This window comes from Nomascus leucogenys, chromosome 1a (assembly GCF_006542625.1).
Source record: "Nomascus leucogenys isolate Asia chromosome 1a, Asia_NLE_v1, whole genome shotgun sequence".
Lineage (NCBI taxonomy): Eukaryota > Metazoa > Chordata > Mammalia > Primates > Hylobatidae > Nomascus > Nomascus leucogenys.
Window position 1 is genome coordinate 1,517,237 of NC_044381.1, and position 22,254 is coordinate 1,539,490.

At 45.2% G+C, this 22,254-nt stretch overlaps 1 protein-coding gene across 2 annotated transcripts in view; it reads left to right on the plus strand.

Moving 5' to 3' along the window:
- Window positions 1–22,254, plus strand: part of DMRT1 (doublesex and mab-3 related transcription factor 1) — a 124,433-nt gene that overhangs the window by 37,580 nt on the left and 64,599 nt on the right. For both annotated transcript variants that reach the window (XM_003273858.4, XM_030814509.1), the window contains exon 3: window positions 14,532–14,815. In XM_003273858.4, coding sequence (XP_003273906.1) covers window positions 14,532–14,815 — 284 coding nt within the window. The remainder of the gene's footprint in view (window positions 1–14,531; window positions 14,816–22,254) is intronic.

Sequence of the window (22,254 nt, forward strand, 5' to 3'; positions counted from 1 at the left end):
CTTTTATTTATGTGGGTTATATCTATCGATACCATACTAGAAACTAAAATTGAGAAATCAAAAAAAATTCTCCTTTTAAAATAATAAACTCATTACCTCTTAGCATGCGTAACATATTTCAATAAAAATTATTACATTTTTCCAAATGAAAAAGAAAAAACAAACGAAGAGAGTGGCATTGTTCTACAATTTTTGCAAATCTCTTTTATGTTTGGCTTAATAGGATGTAGGTGGGTTTGCATAGCTGCTGCTTCAGGCAGGTGGTTGTTTTAATGGAAATACAGGAAGAAAATTCAGCTTCGTATAGATAGAAGTGGGATAGAAGTATTTTAATAGCCTTTTACATCATTGTCACTATTCTTTGATACTAGACCAAAACTGGGCAAGTGGTAATTGCTTAAAGATTAGTTGTGGTGTGGAAACCAAAACGATGCTAACGAACGTTTTGTACTCTGTTTCATTAAAATCTATTGATCTGTCTCAGACTTGGCTTCCAAGATCAGACTAGATCTGCTGGTGCGTTCAAGGTGGTATGGCCGTAGACTCTCTTGTACTTTGGGTGGCTCTTTCATCCATGTGTGGCTTTATAACATTATGCATTGGTCATTTGGGCACTATTAGTTCAATAAGTTATGTACAACTTCCAAATGTTGACACATTTTATTACAAAATACCAGAAAATGACATTCATTAATACTACTACTGATCTTGTTAGAATAATCTTCAAGTTTGGAAGCTGTCATCCACGTAGTGGGGGTCCATAAATTTTCTAAAATTCTAATTTTTACTTGAAAACTCAAATTTCGGCAATAAATACTGTCAATTGTTTTCCTTGAAGTGACAGGCTCACTTAGTTCATTTTCGAGGGAATGCCGCCAAATATCCGAGTTTCAATAAGTGTAGTTTGTCATCAGTCATTCTTCCAAGGATGTGGTGTTCCTTTAAGAAAAAGCAGTGAGTGTAACTCTTCAACAGTTGCCCGAATGTCCTTTTTCCTTTGGTGTGCAGAAAGGCTGTGTGAGTCCTTCCCATTGAGTCGCACAGTTTTTGAAAAGACGTGTACTCCGAGATACAGATTTGATCAAGTTACTATTTCTTTCTGTTTCCAGGGCATCTTTAGCAATATTGACACAACATTTTTTAAAAGTTTTAATATTTTCCTTCATAGCAGTGAGGACTATGCGAGCATTAGTATACTTGGGTAGCTTGGGCTGGGCGTGGTGGCTCACACCTGTAATCCCAGCACTTTAGGAGGCCGAGGCGGGTGGATCACCTGAGGTCAGGAGTTCGAGACCAGCCTGGCCAACATGGTGAATCCCTGTCTCTACTAAAAATACAAAATTACCTGGACATGGTGGCACATGCCTGTAATCCCAGCTACTCAGGAGGCTGAGGCAGGAGAATTGCTTGAACCCGGGAAGCGGAGGTTTCAGTGAGCTGAAATTGCATCACTGCACTCTAGCCTGGGCAACGAGCAAAACTCAGTCTCAAAAAAAAAAAAAAAAAAAGAAAAGGAAAAAAAGTGTATTTGGGTAGCTTGCCGCGTGCTAAGGACCAGCGGTCTTCCCCACCCTTGCCCCTGCATCATCAGTGCCCGTCACCACAGCGAAAAAGGCAGATTACATCTTTATGTTACTGCAAAAATACTTCTGACCTCTTGGGCCCTCAGAAGGAAGTTGTAGGCCAGGACCTCCAACCACATTTTGACAGCTGCTGCGGTAAGATGTAAGGGTGTGATTTCTTGACATCAAAGCACCAAGCTTGAATGGGTTTAAAGCAGTTCTCAGCTTGCTCTGCCTGGGTCCCATTGCGGGAGGCTGTCATGCAAAGTGGTCTGGGGTGTGACCTGATCGTAGGGAATTCTATAGACGCCCCTCACCTCCTCCTCCTGTGCAGCCAAGTTTGAAAACTTCTGGTTTAGAGGCAGGTTCTCAAACATTCTTGGTAGGGAGGGGGCTCTCCAGTCCTGTACAATTGGATAAGTTACTGTTAATGACAGCCGGGAAAATTTACAAGACAAATGCCTGATTGAAAATTGGCGATAATAAATTGAACTAGGTGTAATCTGGAGTTGAACGGAAGCTATGTGAAACAATATGGTGAGGTACAATTCGGTGTCTTAATTGTATACATTTACGTAGAGGTCCACTCACTCCTTCACATCACTTTCTGGGACCTGCAGGGACAAAGACAAAACATCTATGACCTTACTAGTAAAAGAAAGTCATAAAAGCAGGATCTGTATCCTAAATCTACATGGAGCTGACCATGAGCAAACTTAAACATGTATCTTTGCTACCTTTCTCTCCAGCTCCCTTCGTGCTCTAGAGAGAAAGACCCTGATAAATTAAGCTTCTCCATTTTAAGTTGTTTGATTACAGTTCAGAGCAGATCTTTTCTGTGGAGACCTAAATACGTGTACACAGTCAGTCAAACAAGCTCCTAATTTAAAACATCCTCAGTGTACGAAATATTTAAAAGGTTCGAGAAGGAATTCTTTGTAAGACCTCTTTTAGAATGTAGCCCTTGATGGAGAGGAACTGTGTTGGGAATCGTCCCTTTCTTCTCCTCCACCCCCAAACTCAAGCTTTCCCATTGGCCTGTTTGCGACACAACCTGCTGCTCCAGTCCGCTGGGAGGTGTTGATAGAGTCCCAAACTGTCTCTGGTATCTTGCCAATGGTAGGACCTTCTGAATTGGCCTAAAGAGAGAAATCTCTGTCTTGGCGCCTGAGACAGGCTTTGATGGCCATGAGCCATTGCCTTGGAGGGTCAGAGAAATGGCGTTTCCTCCAAATCTGACTCTCGCTGTAGGATTAGCAGTTTTCCTGGGTGACTTGCGGGAATTCTAAGGCACAGGCAGAGGTGTGGAAGAAGGAGGAAGCTGCAGAGAGCAGGAATGAGGCAGGGAGAGGCAGAAACCCGTGCCGGTGGAAGTGGGATGCTGCTAACTTTGGCATGCCACTGTGCCTTACATGCTAGCCTTTTCAGGCCCAATTAAGTTTCTCTGGGGGTGTGAAAGGGAATCCCAAATTCCATACCACTATGCCAGGAGCACCCCCATTCTCCTCCTGCAGTGGACCCTGTGCTCTACCTGCTCTGCAGGCTCTTCTCTTAACCTTACTTGTGCCTCGAAGCTCTTGCTGTGTGTCTCCTCTCTTTCCTTGACTTGGAATTCCTTATCCTTTATACATCCAGAACGTTCTCTTGCTTAAAGGTGTCTTCTGGGAATCCTTTTCGAGTCCTTTACATTCTCCTTTGCACTGTTCATCACCTGAGCTCCTCCAGGCCAGGGATTTGCATTCTTCTCAGCCAGCACTTTGGGGGTTGCTGCACACAATGGATGGGTTTTGACTCCCCAGGCTTTTCAGTAGCCCCAGGGCACCCTGTTTCAAATCAAGTCCTGCTCACCTTGAAGTCCTGTGTTTGCTCAGCCTCATGTTTGTATTTTCCCGTCATCTTCCTGCTTGATTTCTTTGATCTAGTTGTGCTCAATGGTGCCCCCATCTCCCCTGCATCTTTTTTTTTTTTTTTTTTCTGAGACAGAGTCTCACTCACTCTTGCCCAGGCTGGAGTACAGTGGCATGATCTCTGCTCACTGCAACCTCTGCCTCTCAGGTTCAAGTGATTCTCCTGCCTCAGCCTCCCGAGTAGCTGGGATTACAGGTGCCTGCCACCATGCCCGGCTAATTTTTGTATTTTTAGTAGAGATGGGGTTTCACCATGTTGGCCAGGCTGGTTTCGAACTCCTGGCCTCAAGTGATCCACCCGCCTCGGCCTCTCAAAGTGCTGGGATTACAGGCATGAGCCACCAAGCCTGTCCACCCTGCCCTCTTTTCACTCTCTCACTCTTTCCAGATTCCATACGCATAGCCTGCCATCCATCCCACATTGACGCTCCACTCCCCTTTGAACCAAGCCAGCTCCTATCTTTAAGAGCCAATTTCAGGTTCACTTTGCTATGAAAAGAGTTCACACCAAGAAAAAAAAAAAAGGAGCCTGACATTCTTTCAGAACCAAATTACATTAAAAAGACAAGACAAAAGTCTCTTCCTGGGAGAAAGGAGAAATAGGCTCTACCACATTCCATGCCTTGTGCTACAGGAGTGACACTAGTGAGCCAACATCAGCGGAACCTGTACTTTGAAGGTTGGGATGAATCCTTCTCTCCCCTCAGTGAGGAGCATCCCAGTGCCATGAAATCAGTCATCATCGAATGATACAGCCTTTTTAAAAAATACATTAACTCCCCAGACCCCCAAAAGGTGAGCCCGGGTGCAGTGGCTCACACCTGTAATCCCAGCACTTTGGGCGGCTGAGGTGGGAGGATCACTGGAGACCAGAATTTGAGACCAGCTTGGGCAACATAGCGTGACCTTGTCTCTACAAAAAAAAAAAAAAAAAATTTTGCCGTGTATGTTGGCGTGCACCTGTAGTCCCAGCTACGTGGGAGGCGGAGGCAGGAGGATCACTTGAGCCTAGCAGTTGGAGGCTGCCGTCAGCCATGATCACACCACTACACTTCAGCCTGGGTGGAGCAAGACCTGTTTCTTAAAAAAAAAAAAAAACAAAAATGGAGAAAACAACTTACGCTTTTGCTATACACTCTTAGCGCTCAACACAACATATTAGTTGGTGATGGGTAGTTTTCAGACTTACTGGTGAGTAATTTTGCCTGACTGGTATGTAACTCTTAAAACTCGGAAGCTAAGCAGGACAAACACCATGCAAGGTATGGGGTTACAGAGAGAAAATCTGGAGTATATAAATTAATCGTTTACATGAGCTCATGTGAATCACAAGTACTCTTACTGTTTGTAAATGGTAAATTTGGTTTTGTGACCTTTTTTTACTTCATGCTGGAAACTGTGAAATTTGTTTTTTTCATGGAGGTGAGTGTAGGCCCAGATTTGAACACAGAGGACTCAAAGTGCAACAACTTTGGGAACCATGACACCAGCAAAGGCGGGCAAGCCTTCACCCACCTTGAAATGAATTAGTGGTTGACTACTATTAATATGCCATGGGCCCAGAGACCAGCATATAACACTCCATGATCAATAAGGGTATTTATCATGTGCAGGTATTGATTCCTCCTGAAGGAGTGAATCATATTTCACACTGCATATGTTAGTGCAAAAAAAAAAGTAGCAGAGGGATTGCGAAGCCCTATCAAAGAACTGGATGTGCAGAAGGTAAACGGGTGGAGCCGTTAACATGCGTATTAGAATAAGAAGTGATTGAGCTCATAAGCAACATCTCTGCAGATGCATCTGAGGGGAGACAGTGAGCTCTGTTACGGTCTGTGGGACAAATGCTGTTGGTAATTTTTCCAGATACATATTTCTTGAGTTCCTGCTGCTTTTCCGAGTAGTTGGATCCAGTCATTCTGATCTTTTGTCCCTATTGCACAAATTAGGAGTATATACCAATAGTAACGCTTAAAACATCTGGCCAGGTGTGGTGGCTCACACTTGTAATCCCAGCACTTTGGGAGGCTGAGGCAGGCAGATCATTTGAGGTCAGGAGTTCGAGATCAGCCTGGCCAACATGGTGAAACCCCGTCTCTACTAAAAATACAAAAATTAGCCGGGCATGGTGGTGCGCACCTGTAATCCCAGCTACTCGGGAGGCTGAGGCAGGAGAATCACTTGAACCCAGGAAGTGGAGGTTGCAGTGAGCCAAGATCACACCACTACACTCCAGCCTGGGCAACAGAGTTAGACTCGGTCTCAAACAAAAACAAAAACATGTAACTTCATATTTCCATTTGCATCGTAACAGCAGATCTGAAATGGGAAAGGTTCTCTTGTCCCCCTTGTAGAGCGTGTGAAGGAGGCATGGCCTGCTGCTTCAGTGCCCCACTGCTCAAGCCTCTAGGGGAGCATACAGATGGGCAGGCTCTGGGGCTTCGACCCCATGGTAGTGTCTAGGGGTGAAGGTTTACAGCTGAAGCCCCAGTGGGTGTGTGTTACAGGGTGCCTTTTAGTTTAGCTGTCTGTAGGTGGCTTGCGGTAGTCAGCTCAATTAGATCCTCTGCCTTATTGCAAGGATAGAGGGCTTCCTGTATCCCCTGGTTCTTGCCTTGGTGTACCAGAAGAATCAGATCACACGTGGGCTTGGAGAATGAGTGTAAGGTTTTACTGAGTGGAAGTAGCTCTCAGCAGATGCGGGAGCCAGAAAGGAGATGGTTTTCCCCTGGAGTCAGGCTGTCGAGCGGCCCGACTCTTCTCCTGCTTCCCCAGCCAAACTCAGCGTTGTTCTGCTGGTCAATGGCCTAGGCCCATCAGTGACCTGCCAGTGCCTGTCAGTCTGCTCTCGACGTTGAGCTGCTTGCCTTCTTGGACCAATCTACTCCTCTCAATGCCCAGCCGCTGGTGTGTCTGCCCGCTAGGGTTTCGGGGGTTTTTGTAGGCACAGGATGGAGGCATGGCAGTCCAGGGTGGTCTTGGGAAATGCAACATTTAGGTGTGAAGGCAGAAGTGCCTGTCTTCACCTAGTCCATGGGCACAGGCTCCTGCAGTGGAGCCTTTGCAAGGGACCACGCCCACCTCTACCCAGCACTTCCTTGCCCACTTCTGTATCAGATCTACAGGTTGATAATTCTGTAACGGACTGTAAGGGACTGCTGGTTAAGAAAGCCAGCACATTCTCTTTCTGTTATTATTCATTATTATAATACAGCACATTCTCTTGAAAACAATGCTGCTAGCTTTCTGTTACTATTCATTAAGCAATTTTGGCCAATTATCATTCTAGAAAAATAGGGAGTGAGATCTAGCTTAAGAATTTTCAGCAGACTCATTAAAATGTTTCCCTTCAATATACTTCAGTGGTTGCTGTACTTAGCTGTATTGGCCATGCAGTTTTAGAAGTCCCTGTTAGAGTGCACATGAGCCATGGAGACTGGCAGGAGTAATTCACATTCAGATCAAGGGACTTGATAAACATTGGTGCATTCAGCTTAGGTTCATGGAGCCAACTGTGGTTTTTTTTTTTTTTTTTTTCTTGAGCGGAGTCTCACTCTGTCACGCAGGCTGGAGTGCAATGGCATGATCTCGGCTCACTGCAACCTCCGCCTCCTGGATTCAAGCAATTCTCCTGCCTCAGCCTTCCGAGTAGCTGGGACTACAGGCACGGGCCAATATGCCCAGCTAGTTTTTGTATTTTTTGAGATGGGGTTTCGCCATGTTGGCCAGGCTGGTCCCGAACTCCTGACCTCAAGTGATCCACCCGCCTCAGCCTCCCAAAGTGCTGGGATTACAGGCATGAGCCACTGCGCGTGGCCAAACTGCCACTTCTTCCTGTGACTTTTTTTTTCCTGTAGCTCAGAGTGGGAATGGATATGGTTGGGGGAGCTTATTAATTGTATGTGGAAAACCACTTCCTGAAAACTTTATGTATATATAAATATATACATATTTTAAATTTTGTAAGATAAATTTGTGTGTTTTGTGGCATATCAGTTGGAAATATTGCTTTTAGGTTTATCATCAATTAATAGGGACACTTAGGCTGGCCTGCCATCTTTGCTGACACCCCAGTGTTGAAGCAAATGTTGCTGGCTTCTCTCTGGGGAGTTTGCTGTAGCACAGGCTGGACAGATGGTAGGTATACTCTGCTCATATGCTTATCCTCTGTCAGTCTGGGCAAGGAGTCAGATGTTCCTTCTGAAGCTGGAGTATCCTGTGACCACTCGGCAGTTGAACAAGCATCAAAAGGGAACCTGGATGGCTTTCCTGGTCCTTGGATGACAGATATTACAGGCGGGCACCTGTAATCCCAGCTACTCCAGAGGCTGAGGCAGGAGAATCACTTGAACCTGGGAGGCGGAGGTTGCAGTGAGCCGAGATCAGGAGATCACGCCACTGCACTCCAGCCCAGGCAACAATGCGAGATTCTCTCTCAAACGAACAAACAAACAATGTAACTTAATTGTTTGGAGGGAATTCATAGAACAGGAGACCTGCCAGTGATTTTCATGAAGTTCCTTCCTTTACTACAGCCTCCTTGTGCAAGCTTATAGTGACTTCTTGCCTGGAGTATTTAAAGCACCTAGTCTATTCCCCCATCTCCTTATTCTCTTAGGTCTGTGTTTTGTGCTTTGATCAGATTCTTAAATATTTTTCTGCTGCTCCCTTGCTCTGAAAACCTTCATTGATTCCCTAGGGGAGAACTTGTTGGCCTGGCATTCACATTCAAGGTCTTCAGCAATGAACTCCAGCATAACCTTCCATTCTCATTTGCAGTTGTCTCTTGTGAACTCTGCACTCCAGCCAGGCTCATCTGGTCACTGTGGCTGGAATGCGTCTTGTCCTTTCTCTCCTTTGGGACTTGGTTGATCTCCCTTATGACTCTATTGGCATTATTCTCCTTTTCTGAGTGTTTACCCACTGTCTCTAAGTCACCTCCATTCTGGCTCATCACTCACCACGGCCTTTTCGGACACCTCTCTGTATAGAACCATTTGGTGACATTATCTATACTGTCACTGCGGCACTTGGATTATTGCTTTGTAGATTTCCCAGTTTGCACCTGATTTCCCCAAATAGATGGCAAATTCTTAAGAAGAAATGAAATGTTTAAAATATGTTTTTGTGCCTTTGACAACATTTAAAGGAAGCTTTGAACATAGTTGTTATATGATAACTAATGAATGAATCAAATCTAAATATAAAAATACAACTTAAGGTCAAGAGTAAATGATTTTTATAACACCTGCTCCTCTAGATTACCCAGAAGTCTTCTGAAGAATATTAAATTTTGACTCTGCAATGTTTTGTACCTAACTGAATGCCTGACAAATAGTAGGTGCTTAATAAATATTTGTCAACTGGAATAAGCACTTGAATAGATGAATTAAGTTATTGTGGTTAGAAGAAATGAAGAAAGTCTGGATGTAAGCCATGAAACTCACAACCATTTGGCAGCAATACACACACAGCACATACAGCTTGGGATCTGAGCTCTGAGTTATTTAGGTAGAAGCCCACCTTTTCAATACAATGGAATTCTTTTTTTTTTTTTTTCCTTTGAGACAGAGTCTTGCCCCATTACCCAAGCTGGAGTGCAGGGGTGCAATCTCGGCTCACTGTACCCTCTGCCTCCCAGGCTGAAGTGATTCGCCTTCCTCAGCCTCCCTTAGTAGCTGGGACTACAGGCATGCACCACCATGCCCAGCTAATTTTTATATGTTTTGTAGAGGGGTTTTGTTTGTCCAGGTTGGTCTCTAACTCCCGGGCTCAAGTGAACCTTGCGCCTCGGCCTCCCAAAGTGCTGGGATTATAGCCAGGAGCCACCGTGCCTGACTTCATATGTTGTATACTTTTATTTAATAGTCAAGACTGTCACAATGATGCAGTCAGGGGCATGAAGGTATCTCATATTTTTAGGAATAGCGTATGGAGCAGTTGCTTTGAATTTTGAGAGTAGACCAGTGTGTCTCAACAGTTTTAGCACATCAGAATCTCCTGGGCTGGGTGCAGTGGCTCACACCTGTAATCCCAGCACTTTGGGAGGATAAGGCAGGAGGATATCTTGAGCCCAGGAGTTTGAGACCAGCCTGGGCAACATGGTGAGACCCCATCTGTATAAAAAAAAAAGAATTTCTGGAGAGCTTAGTAAAATTCAGATTCCTGGGCGCCATTCTTAGGGTGTGTGATTTTGTCAGTCTGTGGTGGGGCCCGAGAATTTGCATTTCTTTATGTTCCCAGGTAATGCTGACGCTACTGATTCAGGGACCACACTGTGCGAACCATTGGATTAGACACATGTAGCTTGACAGATATTAATTTCAACCTTTCCATGTACTAGTAGTGTTCATATAAATGCCAGGAGTTATAAAGCTGTTTTTAACACTGACTGAGAATTTTAATTGGGAATTTTAACATACAGAATTCGGTGGTTTATAAACATAGTAATTTGTCAAATCTAACTTTTTTAAAGTGGTTAAACATTTTAACAGTGTAAAGGCAGACATCTACTCTTCCCAAGTTCAAGTGGTTTTATTATTTAAATACTGGTATGGAACAACTTTTCCAATACATATGTCATATTCATTCTTAAAGCTTGGTGTAACTTAAAGAGGAAATAAAATATGGGTAAGTGGAAAAGTGATGGTGTTGTTAACTAATTACAGTCAGCTGTAACAAAACAAGTTATTGCTTTCACCTGACATAGCATTTTATTTGAGGCTTACTATGCAGTTTATTGAAGCCATTCTCTTGTTACCTTCAGAGTTATTACTGCCATTATTTTGTTGCTTGATAAACTGAGGCCTGATAAAAGCTTCAGATTAAGGTCATGCTGCAGAAATTCAAGAACTTGTGCTGTGCCCTGATTCTAGAATGCTGGAATCCTTGGGTTTCTATTTAATAATTCGTCTGCTACTACATCTTGTTTTCTTTTTTAAGAAGCTTGCTTTTGAAAGGCAGGCCCTAAGTGGGAGCTATTCAGTGTTTTTTACTGCAGGGACAGGCCTAAGGGTCTAAAATGCCTTCCTGAATGTCTGTGAGATTGTATAGGAATGAACCATTAATGCTTACGACTGCGTGGTAGGATAGGTCATTTATTCTTTTTCTGAGTTAGATGCTCATATAATTTATTAAATTTGAGAAGGTCATAAGGCTTTTGTAATCAGATAAATAATAGAGATATGACCTTGAAAACAAAAGAATGATATAGAAAACCACCACTTACGCCACCAAACTGGTGTTTTTGTTTGTTTGTTTGTTTGTTTTGAGACGGAGTCTTGCTCTGTCACCCAGACTGGAGTGCAGTGGCTCGTGATCTTGGCTCAGGCCAACTGAGCTGAGATCTCAGGCCGCCCGCCTCAGCCTCCCAAAGTGCTGGGATTACAGACGTGAGCCACCGCACCCGGCCCAAACTGATGTTTAAAATAAGAGAAAGGCCCAGTGGGGAGGTTGAGGAGGAGCGAATGGACATGTACCCTCTCCAGACTTGGGGATGTGGAATAATGGCATTGGAATGTCTCATCTCATCAGCTGGGAAGAGGAGAGAAGAAAGGAAAGGAATAGAATAAAATAGTGGTTTGGGAGTGCATTTACAGGAGCCTAGCATAGGTGGATTTGGTCTCCTTTCAGAGAAAAGTGACACCAGTGCTGACTTTAAAATGAGGCTTCAAAAATAAATTTTGTTGTAGATCTCAGCCAAACCTTCCAGAGCTTGCACTTTAGTTATGCCCTCCCCCTCCCTTGCATGTTTTCATTTTCCCACACACTCAGCCAGTGGATGGTTTCTGAGCACCTTCTTTGGGCCATGCATTGTGCTGGAAATTTCTCTCATGAGCCACTTCTGTCTGCTTAAGGACACTTAAACCTCTTTATTTATTTCTTTATTTTAATTTTTTTATGTGAGTTGGAGTCTCATTCTGTCACCCAGGCTGGAGTGCAGTGGCGCGATCTCTGCTCACTGCAGCCTCGGCCTCCCAGGTTCAAGCGATTCTCCTGCCTCAGCCTCTGGAGTAGCTGGGTCTACAGGTAGGCGCCACCATGCCAATGTCCGACTAATTTTTTGTTTTTTTGTATTTTTTTTTAGTGGAGACGGGGTTTCACCATGTTGGTCAGGCTGGTCTTGAACTCCTGACCTCAAATGATCAGACCTATTTCAGCCTCCCAAAGTACTGAGATTACAGGCCTGAGCTACCGTGCCCAGCCTTAAACCTTTTTAGAAAAGTGAAACAAGGCCAGGTGTAGTGGCTCATGCCTGTAATCCTAGCACCTTGGGAGGACAAGGTGGGTTGATTGCTGGAGCTCAGGAGTTTGAGACCAGCCTGGGCAACATAGTGAGACCCCATCTCTATACCAAAAAAATTTAAAAAAAACTCCTAAGAGCTTATTAAAATTCAGATTGCTTGAGCTCAGGAGTTTGAGATCAGCCTGGCCTACATGGTGAAACCCCATCTCTACTAAAAAAAAAAATACAAAAATCAGCCAAGCTTGGTGGCTTGTGCCTGTATTCCCAACTACTTGGGCTGGTGAGGTGGGAGGATTGCTTGAGTCCAGAAGGAGGAAGTTGCAGTGAGCCGAGATCGTACCACTGCACTCCAGCCTGGGTGACAGAGTGAGACCCTGTCTCAAATAAATAAATAAACAAAAGTAAAACGACAAGTTTTACTTTTTTTTTTTTTTCAGACGGAGTCTTGCTCTGTTGCCCAGGCTGGAGTGCAGTGGCCCAATATCGGCTCACTCCAACCTGTCTCCCAGGCTCAAGCGATTCTCCTGCCTCAGCCTCCCAAGTAGCTGGGACTACAGGCATACGCCACCACGCCTGGCTTTTTTTTTTTTTTTTTTTTTGGTATTTTTAGTAGAGACAGGGTTTCACCGTGTTAGCCGGGATAGTCTTGATCTCCTGACCTCGTGAATCGCCTGCCTCGGCCTCCCAAAGTGCTGGGATTACAGGCGTGGGCCACTGCGCCTGGCTGGAGCTTTTACTTTTAACTCACATTATTTTTGATGCCAAGCTACTTGAAAAATGATTATTCCTCAATCCCTTCAGCAAATATTGACCCACTGTGTCTGGCAGTGTGCTAAGCACGGAAGACACAGTGGCGTGCCCGGAGGCTGGGTGCCTTCTTGCTGGATCTCACGTCCTGGTAGTCCTGGTCGGAGAGAGGCCATTCACAGGAATCATCTCTTTGGATTTCTTGCTGCTTGTTGCTCCTTGCTCTCTTGCAGGCCTGCGTCTGCTCCTTTCATCATGGTTAAAACCGCAAGGCCCTGAAGACGTAGTTGTCTGTTGGTCTTTTCTAGAACTGTTTGCTTGATGTCCTAGCAGCAGCTGACACCACAGCCTGCTTGCTCTGTGATTCATGTCAGCTTTAACCTCTGTGACATTGCATTCTCTATTTTTCACACTTCAGGCCTTGGCTCTCCTTTATTCTGTAACAGCTCCCCCCTTCCTTGCCCAGATGGAGCTAGCACCTCCAGTGGTGACTCTCGGATCTGGCTTCCAGTCTCGGCCTCTCCCAGAAGCACGCGTTTCATGTTCCTCACCCTCACCCAGCCCTCCACCTGCACGCCTGCCCGCCCTCTGCTCTACACAGGCAGGCTCCTGCTCTCTGCCTCCCCTGCATCTTAATTCCTGGCAGCCCCGCAGCCCTCCAGTTCTGTTGCGTTTCATCCCCCACATGTCCCTGGAACAGGCTCCTCTCTTACATTTGCAGGCCTTGGAGGTCTGGTCTGTCCCTGAACTTACTTTGGTGGTTCCCTAGCAGGTCTTTCTGCCTCTGATCTCTCTCTCCTTCACTTGCCCTAAGCAGTTGCCCTTAGATAAGTCTCCTCCAAGCACAGCTCTGACGGTGTAACCTCCTTGCTCAGAACTCAGTGGTTCCCATTACATCCCAGAGTCAGGAGAGCTGGACTGAGGCCCGCCTCACCTTGCCCTAGCCCATCTTTCATAGTAGATGTCTCCTTCCCTTTTCTCATCCAGTTCCTCAGTCTCACTGCCCTGCCCATCATTCCAAAGTCTACCCCCACTTTCCTGCTTCCACTCCTTTGTCCTTGCTGCTCCTTTTCTCCTTCCTCTCCTTTTCTCATTTTTCACCTGTGTCCTGCTTCTTTTTTTAAGTGCAACTCAGGTGCAGTTTTGTCCATTGAATTCCTAACTAGGCTACAAGCCATCTCTGTTTCCTCTGACTTCCCATGAAAGTTTATGGGTCTCCCTGTATGATGGTAGGTGGTGGTATTTGTAATCCCTTCACATCTTCTGTCCTTGACCGTAGACTCCCTGTGGGCACGACAGCCTGGAAGACCTTTCAGGCACCTGGACTGGCTCTTAGAACATTGTTTAATAAATGTCCATTGGATGGATGACTTCGGAATTCATTTATTGGAATTGACAATAAACAGTTTAATGTCTGTGCCAGAGGTTGGCAAACTAGTCTTTGGGTCAGATCAGCCCACTGCCTGTTTTTATAAATAAAGTTTTATTGCAACACAAGCATGCTGCAGCAGTGACTGAATAGTTGACAACCTGAAATTGTTACTGACCTCTTACACTAGAAGTTTGCCCCTGCTCCGTACCTTTGGCCAGATTTCTGAAGATACATGATCAGCTGTGGAAGGAAGTTAAGGAAACAAGCGTTCACCTAAATTCACCTAAACTCTTGACCACTTGTTTTGACTTTCTGATATATCTATGTGGCTACAATTAATTTTGTTTTAAGAATGGACAATCAGGTCAACTAGATTTGATCTTCAGTTTCTTGACATTAGGATAGGAATTTCTGGATAGAAGTTGTGCTGTTGGGCTTTATGTAATTAAAATCACCTCTAAAATGGTTTCGGTACTCTCAGTAAAAACAATCAGCTGAGTCTTTCCGTTGTGCCACCAGAGTGAAGCGAACCTTAGAAACCCTCCATTATTTTGTCTATAGGGGAAGCAACAGATGGTTTTGTCCTCTGCATATTCAGGTACCTTGCTCCGCAGGTCTTGAGTAGGAAGGTTTAGAAGTAAAGTTTCATGGACTCACATTAATACCATGTTGTCTTTTTCTTTTTTCTTCCAATTCAGAGGGACGTATGGTCATCCAGGATGTTCCTGCTGTCACCAGCAGAGGGCACGTGGAGAACACACCTGACCTGGTTTCAGACTCCACCTACTACAGCAGCTTCTACCAGCCGTCTCTGTTTCCTTACTACAACAATCTGTACAACTACCCGCAGTACTCCATGGCCTTGGCTGCTGATTCTGCTTCTGGGGAGGTGGGAAATCCCCTCGGGGGATCCCCTGTGAAGAACAGCCTTCGGGGCCTCCCCGGACCTTATGTGCCTGGTCAGACAGGAAACCAGTGGCAGGTATGATATTAATTACCCAGAGAGTGAATTGGATGTGTGAAAGCCACATGCATGTGCACACACATGCACATACAGAGGAACACACGCACTTGTGCACACAGAGGCACACACAGGTCACACACACAGGTACACACATACATGTATGTGTGTGTGCCATTTTGCACACATGTAGGCACAATATGCAAAACGTGTAAGGAATTTTTTACTCCGTCAATAATGCCCTTTAGCCTCAAAGTTTGGCTGCAAGGAATTAGAAAGAAATAATGTACAAACTTGTTTTCTTTTTCAAATTTTACTTTTCTCATTTTTTGAATGTTGCATAAATAACCAGTTGGGCACAGGCAGATCACAAGTACTGAATGAGGTACCACCTCCTCCAGCTTTGTCCACCACTTTCGTTGGGCACCTTAGAAAATGTTGGGTGAAGCCTTCTGGGTGGCAGTAATCTGCATGATGAATTTGCACCTTGGGAAGGAAACAGGTCATAATCTGCATGGAAGAAAGGTAAGAAGAGGAATTAGGTCACTGTTGAGCTGGACCCAACCTGGGTGCATTTTTTGCTAGGAATAGAGGTCAGTCTTTCATTCTCCAAGTATGTTTTTTTGTTTGTTTGTTTGTTTGTTTGTTTGGTTGGTTTGGTTTTTGAGACAGTCTCGCTCTGTTGCCCAGGCTGGAGTGCAGTGGTAGGATCTCAGCTCACTGCAACTTCTGCCTCCTGGGTTCAAGTGATTCTTTTCACCTCAGCCTGTCAAGTAGCTGGGATTACAGGCGCCCACCACCCCACCCGGCTAATTTTTGTATTTTTAGTGGACATGGGGTTTCACCATGTTGTCCAGGCTGGTCTCGAACTCCTGGCCTTAAGTGATCCACCCACTTGGCCTCCCAAAGTGCTGAGATTACAGGTGTGAGTCACCGTGCCCGGCCCAGAGAGCTAGCAGAAGTGTCAGGAACAGAGATCCAGATGGCAGTCTTTTCCTCACTTCGCTTTTTCTGCTGTCCTGGAAGGCTCTCTCACTCTGCTCTTTGGACAATGCCTTGCCCCTCCTGGTGGCAGCTTCCTAGAGAGGGCAGAGTTGGCGGCTCTTCTTTGGTTGCTGCCCTGCTTTTCTGTCTTCTTTGTAGAAGGTGACCCACCACTGCACTTGGAGAGCACCTGTGCTGTTCTCTCCTGACTGATTTACTTGGTGTGAAAATGGCTCAGCCTTGGGGGCCAGAATCTGAGGTTGGGTCTTCAACTACTTTCTTGACTGTGTTGCTAAGGCCGGACTCTCCTCCTAACTTCACCAGATGGAGTCTTCTTTTTATTAGCTATCCTGCCTAGTAGGATGTAAAATCTCTTTTTCTTTTTAGATTCTGATACAAATTTGGATAGTGTGGACATTTTAGCCATATTAATTCTTACAGTCCATGAACATGGAATATCTTTTCATTTATCTGTCTTCGGTTTCTCTCATCAGTGTTTTATAGTTTTCAGTATAGAAATCTTTCGCTTCTTTGATTACCTGTATTTTTTTAACTATTGTAAATGGGATTGTTTTCTTGATTTCTTTCTCAGATGGTTCACTAGTCATATATAGAAATGCTAACTAATTTTTGTATGTTGATTTTTGTATCCTGTAGGATAACTCCTTTCTGACTTATATCAGAATCAAGAAAGATTCAAATCTTTCCTCAAAAAAAATCAACATTTTAAAAAAGAATTAAGAAAACAATTTATATTAAAACCAATAACTCCTTTTTGATTCCTAGAAAAAAAAACTAACGCTAGTGGAGATCGTCATAACTTTTTAAAGCTAGAAGGAATTCTTAGAGATGAGTAGAAAGGGTTTCAAATTTTTATTGTACAGTTGAAGACTTCCTGCAAGCCTCCCTATAAAAACAAGCAAGCCACAGGTAATTACTGAGCACCTACTAAGTGCCAAACTTACTTAAAAAATAGAGCAGTCTCCTAGCTCGGCATTCCAGAATCTTAAGGCTCTTTTGTGTAAATGCCCTGCCTGCTGAGAGCTGCTTTTAATTGCTTCTGGTCTGCCTCAGCCTGTATAGGAGATTTGTGGCCCAATCATAGATTCCTGTCCTGTTGTGAAACAGGAATAACATTTGTGACACTGGAACAAACTCACGATGAATGGCTGGTTCCGCTGACCAGCAGCTCAATTTCACTTCTGCATTTAATTGCCTGCAAAAGCTGTTTATTGCCTTGTGCACTCCTCCACGGCAACATTATCTCTTAAATAAACATGTTGTACCAGGTTGACAAGGGAGAGGTGCATATCAAGTGAGCAGAAATAAATATAGGAGGACTCTGAGCTATGCCTCGGATCTCCTTTCAGGCCGTATGGCAGGTGCCCTCTTGACTGCTCTTCCAAAGCTTGTGCCACCAGATGTGTAGACTTACATTCCACCCACGTTTAGGGTGTGGCCAAATGGCAGCATTGGCAGTGATTTCATTCTTTCTGGTGGTTATGTGGTCTCCTCTGAAGTGTTTTATGGTCGTCCATTGACGATAAGGCACCTCGCAGGAATGCATTCATGTCTTAACATGCTTCGAGAGCCTACTATATGCTGGGGATCTACCAGTGAACAAAACACAAGAATTGGGAAAAGTGGGTCTTGGGAGAAGGCTGCTATTTCTTGATCCCTGTAGTTGGGGCTCACCCAAACCATTCTGTGTTTGAAACTGAGATACAGGTAGGAAGGAAACCAACCGCATTCTGGCATCTGGGGCTTGAAGCACAGAAAAAAGTGCCCCCTTGTGACTGTTCCTGGGTTGGTGCCCCAGCATCTTCTGCCTGCTGAGGGTGGAAGGGTTGGGCAGGGCACTCAGAAAAGCCAGTACCTTTTCACTGCTCGTCCGCCATAAGGAGCAGCCAGACAGGCTCTCTTTTTCACATTGCCCCCCCCTTTTTTGTTGTTTTTTAAATGTGGTTCAGCATCAGGACAGCCTGTTTGTTCGCTTAAAAGAATGATCAAAACAAGTCACTTTGCAAAGCATCTGCTGTGCGGGGGCGACCAGAGCACTCTCTGCAGCTGTGCCACATTTGTGCTGTAGGAAGGAGCAGTGAGGGTGGGGCCATGGGATGACAAGGTGGAAACCTGGCTCTCAGGAGACAGGTGTAATGAACAAATATGATTTTAAAATATTGTTAAGTTGAAAAAAAAAACAACAAAGACATAATAGGGAGAAGACAGCAGAATGCAAAATCTACTTAATTTTTTTTTTTTTTTTTTTTTTTTGAGACAGCGTCTTGTTCTGTTACCCAGGCTGGAGTGCAGTAGTGCAATCATAGCTCACTGCAGCCTCCAACTCCTGGGTTCGAGTGATCCTCCCATCTCAGTCTCACGAGTAGCTGGGACTACAGGTGTGTGCCACCATGCCACACCTGGCTAATTAAAAAACTTTTTTTGTAGAGATGGGGGTCTCAGTATGGTGCCGAGGCTGGTCTTAAACTTTTGGCTCAAGTGATCCTCCTGCCGCAGCCTCTAGAAGCGCTGGGATTACAGGCTTGAGCTGCTGTGCCTAGCTCTACTTCATTTTTTTTATTATTATCAGTATTTTTTAATTGAGACAGGATCTTGCTCTCTCACCCAGGCCAGAGTGCAGTAGCATAATGTCAGTTCACTGTAGCCTCCACCTCCTGGACTTAAGCAATCCTCCTACCTCAGCCCCTTCAGTAGCTGAGACTACAGGCATGTACCACCACACCCAGCTGATTTCTGTACTTTTTGTAGAGATGGGGTTTCACCATGTTGCCTGGGCTGGTCTCAGACTCCTGGGCACTCAAGTAATCTGCCTGCCCTGGCCTCCCACAGTGCTGGGATTGCAGGCAGGAGCCACCAAGTCTGACCAATTTTTATTTTTTTTATTTTTTATTTTATTGTGAGACGGAGTCTCACTCTGTTGCCCAGGCTAGAGTGCAGTGGTGTGATCTCCTCTCACTACAACCTCCACCTCCTGGGTTCAAACAATTCTCCTTCCTCAGCCTCCCAAGTAGCTGGGATTACAGGCCCCTGCCACCATGCCTGGCTAATTGTTGTGTTTTTAGTAGAGACGGGGTTTCACCATGTTGGCCAGGCTGGTCTTGAACTCCTGACCTCAGGTGATCCGCCTGCCTTGGCCTCGCAAAGTGCTGGGATTATAGGCGGGAGCCACCACGCCCGGCTGCCTGACCAGTTTTTAAGACATAGTAGAATACTTCACATGAGTTTTTTTTTTTTGCCACTGAGCTCCACAGTCAGGTTTCCCAGGATGATGTGCATCTGGTCGCTGGAAACTCCTGGGAAGTTCTGGATGGAGAAAGCGGGAGTGACTTGCCTTACGAACCTTCCCTGGGCCCTCTCACCCTTGGCCAGGAGCCCTTCACAGTCTTGTTATCCACAGGATCACACCCTCACACCAAGGCTGCCCTCTCACCCCCATGGCCCACACCATCAGCAGGTGAAACTAGCTCTCTTTTTTTTTTTTGAGACAGAGTTCCTCTCTGCTGCCCAGGCTAGAGTGCAGTGGTGCGATCTCAGCCCACTGCAACCTCCTCCCTAGTTCAAGTGGTTCTCCTGCCTCAGCCTCCTGAGTAGCTGGGATTACAGGCGTGCACCACCATGCCCAGCTAATTTTTGTATTTTTAGTAGAGATGGGGTTTCACCATGTTGGTCAGGCTGGTCTTGAGCTCCTGACGTTGTGATCCGCCCACCTCAGCCTCCAAAAGTGCTGGGATTACACGCGTGAGCCACTGCGCCCGGCCCTAGTGTCCCTTTTTATTTTATTTTTTTTGAGACGGAGTCTCGCTCTGTCGCCCAGGCTGGAGTGCAGTGGTGTGATCTGGGCTCACTACAAGCTCCGCCTCCCGGGTTCACGCCATTCTCCCGCCTCAGCCTCCCGAGTAGCTGGGACTACAGGCGCCCGCCACTGCGCCCAGCTAATTTTTTGTATTTTTAGTAGAGACGGGGTTTCACCGTGGTCTCGATCTCCTGACCTCGTGATCCGCCCTCCTCGGCCTCCCAAAGTGCTGGGATTACAGGCGTGAGCCACCGCGCCCGGCCCTAGTGTCCCTTTTTTGCAGCCAGCTGGTTATTGGCCACTCTCTACTGGTAGGCCCACATTGACTGGCTTTTTCCTCTTGAAAGAAAAATTGACAAGGTTTGCAAGCAGGCATAAAAGGAATTCATAAAGCCATATTCAGTTGGAAACACTTAAAGTAATTTTTTTCCTTAGGAAAGGAGATTGAAAATAGATATTTGCTGTGGGCTCTTAGACTAACAACCATAATTTGTTTTTTCAAGGGGATTATAAAGACATAAATTCTTGGTGACTGAAAAGATTTCTTTTATACATGTTCGGTTGCTATGATGTGGTATTTATTTTGTATTTGGCCACCTTTTTGAACTCTGTAATTCTAATAATTTTACAGTTGCTTATTTTGGAGTTTCTAGGTAAGCATTCATTCCATAGAAACATTGCTCCTGACATTTTTACTTCTCTTTAAATTTCTCCAGTTCTAATTCATGTTCTTAGTGCATTGTTCAGTTTAGACAGTGATGGTGGGTGCAGGTGTCATTGTCTTATTCCTTATTTTACTGGGAATGTTTCTAGTGGTTCACTATTGTATATGCAGGACATTACCAGTGCTGGTTTACAGAGAAATGAGGAAAATAAGGACAAGTGAGTTTTTCTTAAGGCCAAATTATTCAATTCAAGAAATTGTTTTTATTAAGGCTGTAGCCTTTCAACTTTTTTTTTTTTTTTTTTTTTTTTGACAGAGTCTCACTCTGTCACCAAGACTGGAGTGCAGTGGCGTAACCTCGGCTCACTGCAACCTCTGCCTCCTGGGTTCAAGCAATTCTCCTGCCTCAGCCTCTTGAGTAGGTGGGATTACAGGCATGCACCACCATGTCCGGTTGATTTTTGTATTTTTAGTAGAGATGGGGTTTTGCCATGTTGGCCAGGCTGGTGTCAAACTCCTCACCTCAGGTGATCCACCCCCCTCAGCCTCCCGAAGTGCTAGAATTACAGGCGTGAGCCACCGCGCCGGCCACTTTTCAACTTTTTAAAACATAATGTGATGATTCTATTAGATGGTGGGATTTTTTTTTTGTTGGTGCTGTTATTCAGCAATATAAAAAGTTGATACCCATTGTGTCTCGCCTCCTTCCTGCACCCCCTCCTCCCCCACCTTTTTTTTCTTAAGACCGCTGCAGTACTCAGTGTGTCCTTGTGACAACAGTGAAGTTCTTTAGGGGCTTCACTGTGCTCCCTTTAGCACGCTTATGTGGACTTACATTTGTGCTTACCTCTTGACCTGCAGGGTGCTTCCCCTCCCACCACATTTTTTTTTTTTTTTTTTAGGTGGAGTCTTGCTCTCTTGCCCAGGCTGGAGTGCACCAATGCAGTCTCGGCTCACTGCAACCTCTGCCTCCCAGGTTCAAGCGATTCTCCTGCCTCAGCCTCCTGAGTAGCTGGGACTACAGTCACACGCCACCATACCCAGCTAATTTTTATATTTTTAGTAGAGACAGGGTTTCACCATGTTGGCCAGGCTGGTGTCGAACTCCTCACCTCAAGTGATCTGCCCACCTCAGCCTCCCAAAGTGCTGGGATTACAAGCATGAGCCACCGCGCCCAGCTTTCCCCTCCTTTTTATGACAGCCAGGGGAACACCTCATGCTGGTCTAGCATTTTGAGGAATTCATTCACAGGAACCCCAAGTAGGTTCTGCCATCAGGTACACGGTGAGGATGTAATGATCGGGCCTACTAGGTCAATAGGCAAGTTTTGGGGACTCTTCTGTTTAAGGAAATGCAGCTCCAAAGTCATGATAGACCCCAGAAAGTTAAAAGCCAGTGGAATTAAAGGTGTCAGGCTCCCTGAGTTTGGGGGTCACATTACCATTACTATCAACTTTGCCTTAAATGGCTTGTCAAGTCTTAGCCATACCTATGATGTTTTCTTCTGAAACGGAATTCCTCATTAGGTTCCTGTCTTTTAAGGAGAAATAGTGGACCAAATTCTCTTGGGTCTTTACAACATAGTCTTACTCCTGCAGGGAGCAAAGCTTTCTTTCTCCAGCTGGCCCTGTAAGGAGCAGTGAGAGTCCTTGCCCCTCCCCTCTCCCCCCACGTTACGCCTCTGAAGCATTAAGCCTGGGTGAATGTAGTCCTGGCTTTCTGTTTCTAGGTGATCACCTCACCTACCTGCACTTTCACCGAGGAGTTCCTATTTTGTCTCGTTTTAGCTGATGACAAGTGATGATTGTGACAGTCATCATCTGGTTTTTATTACACCTTTCCTTGAAGGAATTGCTGTTTTGTTTCACAGATGATGAAAGCTTAATTACTTGCACGCTTTTGATCCTGCAGCAAGGGTAGTTGTTTATAAGAATTGGTGCCTGCGATGACAATTTTCCCAGTGGCTCTTTGTCTGGAGCCAAAGCTCAGGGAGGGTG